The sequence below is a fragment of the Podarcis filfolensis genome, assembly GCF_964270895.1.
Source record: "Podarcis filfolensis genome assembly, chromosome: 7".
Lineage (NCBI taxonomy): Eukaryota > Metazoa > Chordata > Lepidosauria > Squamata > Lacertidae > Podarcis > Podarcis filfolensis.
In genome coordinates this window covers 14816829-14830319 of record NC_139603.1, presented here as the reverse complement: position 1 = coordinate 14830319, position 13491 = coordinate 14816829, and the positions used below count along the sequence as shown (strand labels likewise).

Here is a 13491-nt window from a genome sequence, read left to right as displayed (position 1 = left end):
CTCCCGTTGCTCGGTCCCTGCTCCTGCCAACCTAGCAGTTCAAAAGCACATCAAGTGCAAGTAGATAAATAGGTACTGCTCCGGTGGGAAGGTAAACGGCGTTTCTGTGCGCTGCTCTGGTTCACCAGAAGAGGTTTAGTCATGCTGGCCACATGACCCGGAACCTGTACACTGGCTCCCTCGGCCAATAAAGAGAGATGAGCGCCGCAACCCCACAGTCGGTCACGACTTGACCTAATGGTCAGGGGTCCCTTTACCTTTTTAAGTGTTCTAAGGACTGGAGCCTGAGGTTGCAATCTTGCAATCTTGCATTCACTTTTTATTTCACTCTAAAGTCTACTGAGCTCAGTAGGGTTGATTCATCAACAGATATATATAGAGTTACGCTATTAGCTGCCCAGAACATAATAATCACCATCACTTGTTAACAGGAAGAAACCAACTTTGGTCAGAATTAATCAAAAACACCAATAACTTTCCAATCTGAAACATACTGGGTTGTATCCAGTGGCATATTTGTGTTAGCCGAAAGAATTTCCGTTTGTACAAGGCAGCGAGATTTATTTTCACTGGCCCAACCTATCCATTGCAACGCATGCCACCTGAAAAAAACTGCCCCTGAGGGTTGTGGGACCCTCTAGATTAGTATAAAACACAACTCAGAGGGCTGAAGAAGGTATGCTGTTGTCATCTGTCTGCAAGGCAGGGGGTAGGTATAGGACTGGCAAAAATAGGAAACTCACCTTGTTTAAACTGAAATGCTTTCCACTAGCACAAAAAACTACTGGATTCAACATGGGATATCCTTTAAAATCAGAACATAAGAGCAGCCCTGCTGGATCAGACCAAATGCCTTTCTAGTCCTTCATTCTGTACCATCAGTGGCCAACCAGATGCCTATGAGAAGCCTGAAAGCAGAACATGAGTACAGTAGCATCCACTCGTGTTCCCCAGCAATTGGGATTAAGATGCCTAGTGACTCTGATATTGGAAGTAATATGCAGCCTCCATGACTATTAACTACTGATAGGCTTATCTTCCATGAAGTGTCTAGTTCCCTTTTCAAGGCATCTAAATCAGTGACCCTCACAACACCTTGTGGTAATAAATCCATCATGTAGCCAGTGGCGTAGCGTGGGTTGTCAGCACCCGGGGCAAGGCAAGTAATTTGCGCCCCCTAACCCGTGGATTTGCGCCCCCTAACCCATGGATTTGCCCTAACCCCAGATGTTGCGCCCGGTGCGGCCGGCCCCCCCTGCACCCCCCACGCTACGCCACTGCATGTAGCTATGATGCACAGTTTGACATTGTCTATCCCAAATCTCTCAGCATTCAGCTTCATTAGATAATCCCAGGTTCTAATGCTACAAAAGAAGGAAAACTACTCTGTGTGTGTGCGCGCGCGCCTCTCCATTCCCTCAACACATTGCACATTTGGGGTGATTTGTACACTACAATCCCAAGATCCATTTTCAGTTCAGTAGGTATCTGTCTCACATCTTCTGCAGTGGAGACAGACATGAGGCATTCATTGAGTTCTGATCTACTTTAGTACATTTTTCAGGGCAGCAGTAGGACATAATCACATATTGATTTATTCCATGTAGCCCGATCCCATGCATGTTTTCTCTGAAGTAAATCCTCCCCCCTCCATTCAGTTGGATTTACTCCTGGGTAAGTGTGCAAAGGATTGTAGCCCTTGGTTTACCAAATCTTTAGAGCAAATCCCATAGTTTTCAGTTGGATTTATTTCAGAGTAAACAAGCCTAGGATTGGGGGCGGGGGCTGTCACACCACAAACCATAAAAACAAATATCAAAGACCAATATTCTATTGCAAAATAACCATCCAGAACTCCTCCTGACTATATAAACAGCGAAATATACTGTTGTTTGGAATAGCCGTGAAAAATTACCAAGCAAAAGGTGGCAGCAGTGAGTTTCTTTGAGATCTGATTTTACTAGCAGTTATTAATGCAGAATTTACACCATCCATATGAAGAGAGGATATTTTGGAAATTCACCTCCGTAGAGAAAGATGCTTGCCAACTGCTGTTTGGCGTGAGATCATTTAGGCATTCTTTGAATTAAAGTTGCAATATAGATTTGGGTGTTAAAATGATTATTTCTTTATTACAACCCTCTGTATAGTGTACCTGAAACCTGAAGAGTTTTCACACTGAGGAGTTGGCTAACCTGGATTTTAAACGGAACATGAAGAAATCTACCAGGGGATCCTAAAATAATGTCTATTTTTGAAACATTCCTGCCCTATGTAGCTTTATATATGCAGCGTGTTTTTTAAAAAACAAACAGCCTACAAATCAGCCTTCTGACTTGTTCTGCGGTGACTTTGACACCCCACAAATTTGCCTTAATGTAACCAAGGAGTTAAAATCCGCACCGCTGCCATTTTCCTCATCGTCTTCGCCAGTCCTGTCAGGAAAAGCGCGCGCGCGTGTGTATGTGTTTCCCCCCATTTCAGGATGGGGCTTTGCGACAACGTGGGAAGGAGTCCGTGAGCTACAAAAGGAACAAGGCAGCCCTTTCAGAGCTTTCCCCCCTTTTAGGCAGAGCCGGAGCTTGAATAAACCCTCTTACAGCTGCGCGAGGCAGCAGCTGAGGGCTGAACTGCCTCCCATGTCAGCGCCTGCCAAACCCTGACTGACTGAACTCTCCGCGCGAGGAGGGACGGCGACTTTGGCTGAGGGAAATTCAAGGGCATTGGCCGCGCAGCCTTTCCCGCAGCAGCAATCCTGAGCCGCTGCCGCCGCTCTCTCCGGCAAGCCCGCCTCCCGCCCGCCACCAGCACCTGCGAGCCTGACCTCGGAAGGGTCACCCCCCTCGTCTCCGGCTTCGCGCCTCCCTCCCCTCTCCCCCAGCAGCTGCTCGACTTCGCCGCTCCCCGGGGCGGAGATGGCAGCCGCTCCCTCACTTTCTCCTTAGCCCAAGCGCGCCCGAATGCCCGCCGGAGGATGGGGTGAGGCGGCGCGCGAGGAGAGGCCAAGCGGGGTGGCGGGGAGGGCGGCCGTGCGCCGGGGTGCGCTTCTTAAGGAGTCCGTTCTGAGGGCAACTTTCCGCCGCCGCCGCGGGGAAGCCTCTCCGAGCGGAGGAGAAGCGAGGTCGCCCTCGCGCCACAGCAGAACCCTCCGCTTCTTTAGCCCGGACGGGGCAACGACGCGGGAACGCTTCTTCGCGCGCTTTTTCCTCCTCCTCCCTCTTCGCCAGGCGCAGGTGGTGGCGGCGGCTGCGGCGGCGGCGTTTCGCTGAGGGAGAGAGAGAAAAGAGCGCAGCCGCCTTGCTCGCTTTCCCGCCTGCCCGCCCCAGCCCGGCCTCTGGAGCAGCGGCGGCGGCGGCGGCGGCACCAGGCGCGCGCGCTCCTGCTAGCGAAGGGAGGAGAAGGGAGCGCGGCGGCGGCGGCGGCAGCTGTCACAGTATCTTCTCCAGCGGCGGAAGGTTGCCAAGCTGAGGTGGCCGCACTACAGAGAGAGCGCCGCTGCCGAGTCCGTGGAGAGAGGAAACGGGAGGTGGTGCTGAGGGGGGGGAGAGAGAGAGAGAGCGAGAGAGAGAGCCAGACGTCGAGCTTCTTCTCCCTCTGACAGAAGCGAGAGCGAGCGGGAGAGGCAGAGAGAGAGGCTGCCTCTCGGAGCCACGCAGTGTATGAAGGAGCCCGCCTCGGAGCCCTCCGCAGGCGCCCGTTTCGCGGCGGGAAGGGCGACGGCGGCGTTGGCGGCGGCGGCGACGACGACGGCCAGGCAGGATGCTGCAATTGGGCAAGGTCAGGACCTTGCACTGAAGAAGCCCGCGGGGCGCCGCAGCCACCTCCCTCCTCCCCGCCTTGAGGATTTGCCTTTTGTTGTTGGTATATGCTCGGGAAACAGCAAGCAGGGGCGACGGCGTTGGGTGAGTCGGGCCATTGCCATCATGGATGGTGCCCAGGTTCCCCCCCCCTTACCTCCCCCCTTCCCCCTGTGCGGAGAGGGGCTGCTGCCTAGGGGTGGAGGAGGGGCCCGCACTGCAAAGGTCTCCCCCTCCCCTCCCTCCCCCTCTTTGTGTTCGGATGGGGTGTCCTCGATTGCCTGGGATTTATCTATTTTTGGACAAAATAAACCACCCCCAAACGCGTCGTATTTATGATCCTTTTCCTTCTGGGGAGAGAGAGAGAGAGCGAGCCGGCAAAGGTGGGCTATTTCTGCCTGCCTCGCCGTCGCTTTCCCCACCCCCTTCCTTCCTCGGCTCCTCGATGGCTTATGTAGGGCATCGGCAGCGACTCGCCGCCCTGCAATGAGACACTCGTTAGAGCAGGGAAGTCGTCAAGATCTGCCGGGGAAGGGGGCGAAGGAGGCGAGCGGGGAAGATGGGAAATAGACCCCTCGCTTCCATTTAGTCTCGCACTGCTGTGGACCATGATTTTCGTGGCTTGTGTGTGTGTGTGTGTGCGCGCGCTCTCGCTCGCGGAGGCGCGCGCAGAATCAACTGGAAATACTTAGTCATACATCCATATCTGCTGGTGGTTCTGCGTTGCAAAGAGAGGGGCGACCCCCCCCTTCCTCCCCATCCCCATTTCGTTATCTTTTAGGGGCCCGGAATAGTGTGATGCTGCTACTTGGCTGCTTAGGCAGATGCGCCTCTCCACGTTGGAAGAGGATTGGGGTGGTGGCGGCGGCGGCGGCGGTTCCTTTTTGTTTAGCATCCTTGTCTGCCAAAGGGCTTTCTTGAGATTTGGCTGATTTATAATTAATGGCTGAAAGGAAAGATGCCTCTCTCGCTCGATCCATTTCCTCCCCCTTTGCTGGTGCGTAATGTGCTCGCATCGATCGCTTCTAAGCTAGCCTCCTCGGCGAGGCGAGTCGCTACAGAGGAGGTGCAGCAGACGCGAGACAGTAAATGGTGGTGCACAGATTCGGCTTTTGCTGGGAATGTTGGGGGTGGGGAGCTTCCCCCGAACGGCTTGCATTAAAAGCTGGGCAAAGTTTGTGTGTGAGAGAGAGATATCCCCTGCGAAGAGTGTCCTGCCCATCTCTCTTGCACATATAGCCGTTTAATGCATGCTTTCATTGCAAAGGGCGTGACTTCTTTTGGTGGCGAAATGTGCGGGCAACCTTAGCAGTTAATCTCTTCCAGGAAACTTAGCAGTATCTTACTATAGATGATTGGGAAAAGATTGATAGGCCTGTTACGAAACGGCCAGCTATTAACTTTTATGAACTGCGGGGATTGGTATTTACAAATACTTCCGAAGACAGCATCGGGGGAAGTGTATGGACAGCATCTGGGGAAGTGAAACTTTTAGACCTCGTTCATGATCTGCATACATCATATAAATAAATGATGTGTGTGACGTAATGCAGCTTGGTGCAGATCTAATTCTTAGCAAGACGTACATTGTTGTAGGGAACTTCCACTGGCAAGCAAGAATACAATGCAACCCATGAGGAACAAAAGATTTTATCAGTGTGAAGAGTGAAAATATCTTCTAGGCAACGTTTTTAGTAGAAAGGAAGGTTCACAGTTATGCCCCAACTACTTTCTAACAGCTCTGTGCAGAGAATATAGGGGTTGATTGGTTGTTTGCAGTTGTGGTGAGAGACTGTCTGGGAGGATGGATGCATTTCAGATTTCTCCGAAATTAGGTTAGCGCCTTTATACAATTTATAGTCTCCTTGCAGGCTCTTGAGTCCACTAATGGTTTTTGGGAACATGCATGGATCTTCTTAGCTGATTTGCCAAATTGGAAAGCATGTGATGTTTGTAGTAAATCAGCTAAGCCTTTGTAACTGATTCTTTGGACATTTGGGGCAATAGTTCTGTTCTCTAAGGTTAACTGAATTCACATTTCCCCTGTTTTCAATTCTTACTACTCTAAAATCTGCACATTTGAAAGCGAGCTTTGTATAGATTAAGCACACTCAATGGGTCTAATCAACAGCCTGAACCTGTTATACTTGAGGAACAGTTTGCTATCATAACTGCTGCAGTAGAGAAACATGAGATTCCATCTTGATCGAGTCTTCTAGAGGTGGTGTTTTTGCAGTCTGTTATATAAGAGAGGCTTTGAAAATGAAAAAGTGGACTGTGCTGTGTACACTTGCCAAAGGAAAACGCTCTTGAAAGCTGCAGGTAGTCAGGGTGGGTTTGTTTTGTTTTGTTTTTAATCCTGTGAACATACTAAGTTGCATTCTTCACAGTAGGTTATAAAGTACTCAGATCTAGAGAAGTATGTCACAATAGATACATCTACTGTATCTGCATTTCAGATATTGCTAAATGGACGAATCCTTGTTTTTATTCATAACACCGTCTTATGCTGTATACAGCTGCAGAGGACTGTAATGTTATTTATAAATAGCTGTATGATTTTTATTTCAACAAATTGCTTTGAATACTGACAATTATCTTGATTTCTGCCACCTGTAAAAGTAACTTGTTTATGATAAAGTATGAATGAAATATCAAATGATGCTGGGGAACACAGCCCAGGTTATATTTAAGTTGTTTTACAAGTACTCTTTAAATTATGGATCTGTATCCATTATTGAAAAGGAGAGAACTTGAGCTGCAATCCTGTATACACTTACCTGAAAGTAAACACTACTGGACACAGGGAATTACTTATGAGTAGACATACAGAGGATTGTGCTGTCAGCATTGCCCTTGGGGGTTCATTCTCATGCTGCATCTCAGATAGATAGATAGATAGATAGATTCTCCTCCTCCACCTCCACCTCCACCTCCACCTGCACCTGCACCTCCACCTCCTCGTAATATTATAGCAGTGCATCATTTGTAAGAAGTTCCCAAGGGTTTATTTTAAAAACGAAAAATATACATTTTCAACAGCTATAGAAGCAAATGCTGCCAAAGAAAGAAAGCAAATGTGCCTGTAAAGCATTTCAGAAAATGGTTTGGCTCCTTTCCATTCTGGGAATAATTCGTTTTGAATTAACAGAGTGCTTGTAACTAAAAGCGTCAGCACTGCTCGGAAGTAACATACTGAATGAGCTGCATTTCTCAGAGGTGCAAGAAGAATAAGGTGAGTGGAAGTGAGGTCAAACCATCTTTCAAGAGCATTTCTATGCTTTTCATGTAAAAGGTTTTAATGGGGAAGCAACAGCTCTAGCTCCCTTGAATAAGAGATGGAAAATCTGAACTGAAGGTTGACTGGGCTTGGATAGCATTTACTTCCCAACTTGCAGTTCAGTCCTAAACACTGGTTCAAAACAACCCCATTGATTTAAGTGGAAAGGGGTTCTGTGTTGGAATTTTGGTGTGAAATTGATGCATCATTGTTAAGAGCTCATTACAGTATGTTTTGCAAGTTGCACCTCTCACACACATGTACGCTGGGTGTGGGGTGGGTTTACTCCCTTCCAATTGCAGGAAGGCAGCCAGAGGAAGTAGCCCTATGGAACGTACCACCCTCTCATATAACATCTGTACCATGTGATAAAAGTTGCACCAGTTCAGTATTTACTCAGCCCTCAAGCAAGCAAGCCCACCCAATCTGGAAGCTATGGGATAGCTAAGGGAATTTGTTAGCCTCCAGTGACTCAAACTGGTTCTTGACAGATGCTAGAACTGTATTCATTAATGTCTTTGGGGTTCCTGTAGCATTTAAGCCAGAGCTTTTTTAAAAAAGGTTGAAACTCACCCCCAGCAATGTGGCCAACATGCAAGAGGAGCTGTTGTGGGTGCCTACTGGGTCGTGCTCATGACATTGCACCCACACCCACTGGGTGCAATCCTGTGGCTTATGGGAGGTGTCCCAGTGGACATAGATCAGACCCACCCTCCATTGTTGCAAACAGTTGTGAGATCCTGAGAAAGAGATCCGATGTTGGAGGCTCCATACCACTCTGCTATTGGCTCCTCTGGTGCCCAGGCCCAGTCATAACTGGAGCACCAAAGTCAGTAGGGCTTTGCAGGAAGTGGCTTTGATCCAAAGCTGTCCCAGTTCCCCTGGCATGCCCCCAAACCACGGAGCTATTTAGTAATGTTGATGCGAAATTACCAGTCCCTGATTTTGCATTCATCATCCACTTGCATTTTTCTAAGTTCTTCTGGCAGTCAACCAAATGGGATTCCATTTTCATAGACAGAACCACAACCTGGAAACTAGCCAGGTCAAATATATTCTTATGGGTCTGGTTTGTCAATGAAAATACCATTACATCCTGGCCTTTCCAGTCTCCTTTTTTTCCTCCCACCACTTTGCTATCAATTTCTGTGTAGGGCAACTAAATAGACTGCACTGCAACACTGTATGCTCCAGAGTTTCCATAGCTGGTTGTCCTCCCTGACAGCAGCACTCTTCCAGGGCAATCCCTCTGATACAGTCTGATGCAACTAAATGTAAAACGGGAGGGGGGTGTCTTGAATTATCTTCTCCACATAAATAGTTACAGAAGTGTAGAGCTTAAAAGTACATTATGGCAGTGTCCATCCACACTTCGCTGAAATTGCTATAATCGAGCTGATCTTAAGTTAACACTAGGCACATCTGCTAATTAGTTTCATTCTGAAATTTGATAATTGCTATCTCAGGATGCTATTTTGAGTCTTGTAGAGGACAATCTGCAGGGTTCCCAAACTGTCAGTGCTGTGTCAGGATAGTATCGTGGTAGTGCTAAGAGGGAGCCACTCCCATTGTCCTGTGGAAATACATTTTACCTTAAAAATCTCTGCTCACATTAAAATAAAGCAATAGAAACCCAGGTAAGAAAATAAAGCCAAAGCCCATTTAATAAGAAATTGCCGAAAAGTCTTAACATTCTAGCAAGGGATTGTTCTTGTCTGTTTTCCAAAGGGAGAATAAAATGGACAAATCCTGCTGTTTAGATAGGGTGTTCAGAAATTCTGTTACCAAGGCTTGTTGCTGTTTCAAGCATGCCCCTAGCACTTTGTCTCAAAGACCTATAAAACAAGAAGTTGCAGTGTCTGTGCATTGACCTATGCCTACGTTAATCCAGAATGAGGGACTATTCCAGTTATGCATAGTAGCCTGAGATCTTTGCAGAATATGAATGCTTTCTTTCCCTGACCTCATACTTAATTAAACCACCCAAGGCACATCCTGATTTGACCTACTTAGAGCCTTGATGGAGGAAATTCCATGTCAGATGCACTGCCATCACCAATCGCTACATTAACATCTCTTAAATATTAGAATCCTCCACAGGGACCTGTTTTTGCACATGCCACACAGTTTTTTCTACTTATCATCTATGGAAGGACACCTGGATATCAGCTTTATTCTAGGAGAGCCCCTTCCTTAGGTTGTCAAGCATATGAGAATTATCTATTCAAAAGTTAGTGTTAGTGTTCAAAAGTTAGCTTCTGAGGGATCTTTCCTAGCATGTTGTTGTTGTTTAGTCGTGTCCAACTCTTCGTGACCCCATGGACCAGAGCACGCCGGGCACTCCTGTCTTCCCCTGCCTCCCGCAGTTTGGTCAAACTCATGTTGGTAGCTTCAAGAACACTGTCCAACCATCTCGTCCTCTGTTGTCCCCTTCTCCTTGTGCCCTCCATCTTTCCCAACATCAGGGTCTTTTCCAGGGAGTCTTCTCTTCTCATGAGGTGGCCAAAGTATTGGAGTCTCAGCTTCAGGATCTGTCCTTCCAGTGAGCACTCAGGGCTGATTTCTTTAAGAATGGAGAGGTTTGATCTTCCTGCAGTCCATGGGACTCTCAAGAGTTTCCTAGCATATATTGTTCCAAAATTGGTCAGCTTTGGCCCCCTTCCTATCTCCTCTTATCCAGTGTTATTTCCCTCTGATATTTATTTATTTTTAGCTGGGTAAGTTAGAGCTCCAGGAGAACCACACAGCGTACATGCCTCCCTTCGTTGCAGAGTTGGCTCCATGTAATATGTGCCTCAAGAAAATCTACTAGAGAGCAGCTTCCACCTTGGGACTCAGTTACGTTGACAACGAAAAAGCAATTTATATGTGCATTATAGCACTGTGACACCAGATGGCACTGTGGAGTTCTGTTTTTGCCAACCCGATTTCTCACGCAAAGTTTACAACCTGTTTAACTGAAACGCTTCTTTGATGTGTCTAGTTCCAGCCTTCGTCTCCCATCGTTACAGGGGTTTTTTCTAGGTGTTTCTGGATAATAAGAAACACTTTGTAGCCAAAGATTCAGTCAGTCATCCTGACTTCCAGGAATTTGTAAGGAATTGCTAAGGTAGCCCCAGGTGTCCTTGCACTGAGGACAACCTCCTGATTTACGGTGGTACCTTGGGTTACAGACACTTCAGGTTACAGACGCTTCAGGTTACAGACTCCGCTAACCCAGAAATAGTACCTCGGGTTAAGAACTTTGCTTCAGGATGAGAACAGAAATCGCATGGTGGCAGCGGGAGGCTCCATTAGCTAAAGTGGTACCTCAGGTTAAGAACAGTTTCAGGTTAAGAACGAACCTCCAGAATGAATTAAGTTCTCAACCCAAGGTACCACTGTATTGTGATCCCCCTTAGTAAGAGATTCTCCTCACTCCCTACCTTGGAACAGGTAATATTTGTTCTCTACTTTTTCTCTCTAGCTCTGATGCAGGTATCTGCAGTGCCTTCTAGCAAAGTGTATTTGCATCCTAACTTGCTGCTTTAACCTAATGCATTTCTATGCATGTCCATCTGATGTCTACTGCTTTCCCTCTCCGTATTTGGTATTGGGATAATCCTGTCTTCCGCCTGTTAGGTTTAGCCTAAGAGTGGATAGTCCAGTTTAAATACTGTGTACAAAATCAACCTTTCATTCCTGTAACAACCTGCATATTAATCAACATTTGTCTTTCGTAATCAATGGTATATTCTTTGATCTTAAGCTTTGGCCTATTGTCTGATTACTAATTCCGCTTGGTGAAAGTGCAATTCCCCTCACAGTGTATTCTGATTCTTGAGTTAAAGACCTGGCATGTGTTCCTCCTATACACTTTGCATCCCCAATACATGGAGACAAGGACATGCAGTACTACCACAACTGAAATGTGGAGAAATGTAAGCGTGAGTGAATGAATTCTCTTGTGATGCCTCGGGGCACTTCTGAATCACACCCCCCACCTCAGTTCTGAAACTTGACAGAATCACTATCTACTGGTTTGCAGCTGCAGTTTAATGTTCTTGTAACATTGTTTAATTTAAACCCTTAAACTCAGCCCAGCATATTTGAAGGATAACGTTTCCTATGTAAATGTCCTGAAGTTTTAGATCTGTAGAAGATAGGTAAACCACCTAGATTTACCAATTACCAGGGGTAGGGAAACAGTTGGGCATGTTCCTGTTTCCTTGACAGAGGTTTCAATCTATAGTAAACAGAAAATGAAGTTCTTCTATAGTACAAGGCTAAACACCACCACCTCCTAAATACTGTAGATCAAGATATTTTTTAAAAAAGGAAAGCTATATGTGCTGGTTCAAAACTTGGCAGCCATTGTCTAGGTTTTTTTAAATCCATTACAGACATGTGTTTTTGGACTTGAAGAACTTAGTGAGGTGTTGAAGACAAAGTTATGTACCATGTTGTATGCCCTGAACCCCACAAGTTAGCCTCCTGCCCTCAGGTGTAGTGGCAGACATTGGTGATGTTGACTTATGAGTCAGCTACTCATCTAGTCCTCTTCTATACATGGAAGAGAGGGTACCATCTTGTCCTTCACCTAAGGCAGCAAATGACTTGCGCTGGTCCTGGGGAAGTAGGAACCCATCAGCCTATTGCCCAAACAATTGGGATGCTGCCCCAGTCCTGCAGCACTGTGTCGCCCCATGCATTCAATCTCATTTCTCAGCACCAGTTAGAATGAGGGTGATGTGAGAAATTTGTTTTGTGTTCGGTGATTTTAGCCATAGCCAATTCTGAATACGTGGCAACATCACCTTCCAACCTAGAAGCATGTTTTAGCCCTTCACATGCCCGTCTCCCCACATACATGACATACTGTTCAATAGCTGAAGTGGTTTTTGGAGTATGTGAAAATGTTAAATGAAAATCCCACCTCTACCCCCAGTTCAGCTTATCCATAACGTGAACTGTTCATGGTCCTAGTAACTCCTTTCATGTACTTTTGAACAACAGCAAAGCAACAGCTTTTAATTTTGATACAAAATATCATATTAATATTCAAGATGTCACAGATTACTATTTTGTAATGGATTCATTGCCAGTCCTTCCTACTGATTTTTGTTTAGAGAATTCAATTACAGTAATAAACCATAAGAAGCCGTAAAGAAGAAAAAAAATGGAAACTGATCTCATCCTGTTCTTCGTTCACTGCATACTTATCAGAACTATCTATAGCTTTTGAATAATTACTACTCAAATTGTGCAAGACAGTTATTTTTGCCTTTCAAGTTTACAGTACTGAAGATAAATGTATTCTTGGATCTTGGTGGTTTAAAGCTCCTGTGTGCAGTGCATCGTATATGCAAATACTGATTTGAAGTCCTATGCTTGCAGAGCTGGAGGCAAAACTGTGCCACAAGAGGTATCAGGAGACCTGGAGTAACCCTGAGGTTTGCAGCTATGGAAAAGGAACTCTATAGGGCAGTGTTTCTCAAACTTGGGTCTTCAGCTATTGTTGGACTACAACTCCCATCATCCCTAGCTAGCAGGACCCATGGGCAGGGACGATGGGAGTTGTAGTTCAGCAACAGCAGGAGACTTAGGTTTGAAAAACACTGCTCCATAATAACTCAATGGGTTGTATATAAAGCTGTATGCATGGAATCAACTCATGAATCAGAGCTCTCCCTTCCTCTTCCTGTGCCTCCCCCCATCTGATTTTTAGGGTTCAGTGTGTGCTGCAGGGCAAAAGAGGGAACAGCTGCATTGTGCAAGTGGAATGGCAGTGCTGGAAACAGCTCAACAGAATGTTGGCTGACTGGGCATGGGTGGGGAAGCAGATAACCAGGTGGGAAGAGGGGATAGAATGGACAGGACTGTGCTCTGTGTGTTCATGTACACACACACACACACACACACATTTTATTCTGAATAGGTCACTTCCTGATTCACACTGAGAAGCGATGGAATAAAAAGCTACCCATAGACATCAATGGAGAAAGTAAATAATTAAATGAAGCTGAGGATGGGCACCAATGTGTCTGGTTGTAACTTTAAGTGCAATATCATAATTGGAGTAAATAGCCAACAACACATTCACTTCTTCCCCACCCATTTGTAAAAGGAATTATTCTACCAGCCCACAACACAGGTAGTCAAAAGTTAGGATATTGGCCAATTTTAGACCCACGGGTCTATAGAACCTAAGAGCTCAGACAGTAGTTCTTTAGCTTGAATAGATATTGGACCAGGCTCATACCTCATTTCTCAATTTATGCTGCCCTTTCTACTTCTTTTACTGCAATGAATTAGATTGCCATTCTCCAAATCAAGAATTCCAGAGACTCGCTATGTCACTGGGGGTAAAGATCCATTTAGCATGCCTGAAACTTACATGAGTCACAAAGAAATAAATTGAACTCCCTATATTTC

At 46.2% G+C, this 13491-nt stretch overlaps 1 protein-coding gene across 1 annotated transcript in view; it reads left to right on the top strand.

The window, feature by feature from the left end:
- Positions 1-3711: 3711 nt before the first annotated feature.
- Positions 3712-13491, top strand: part of LOC310767376 (catenin delta-2-like) — a gene marked incomplete at its 3' end in the record, with an annotated part of 296885 nt that continues 287105 nt past the window's right edge. The window contains exon 1 of the mRNA XM_083624246.1: positions 3712-3902. Coding sequence (XP_083480372.1) covers positions 3866-3902 — 37 coding nt within the window. The 5' untranslated portion in view covers positions 3712-3865. The remainder of the gene's footprint in view (positions 3903-13491) is intronic.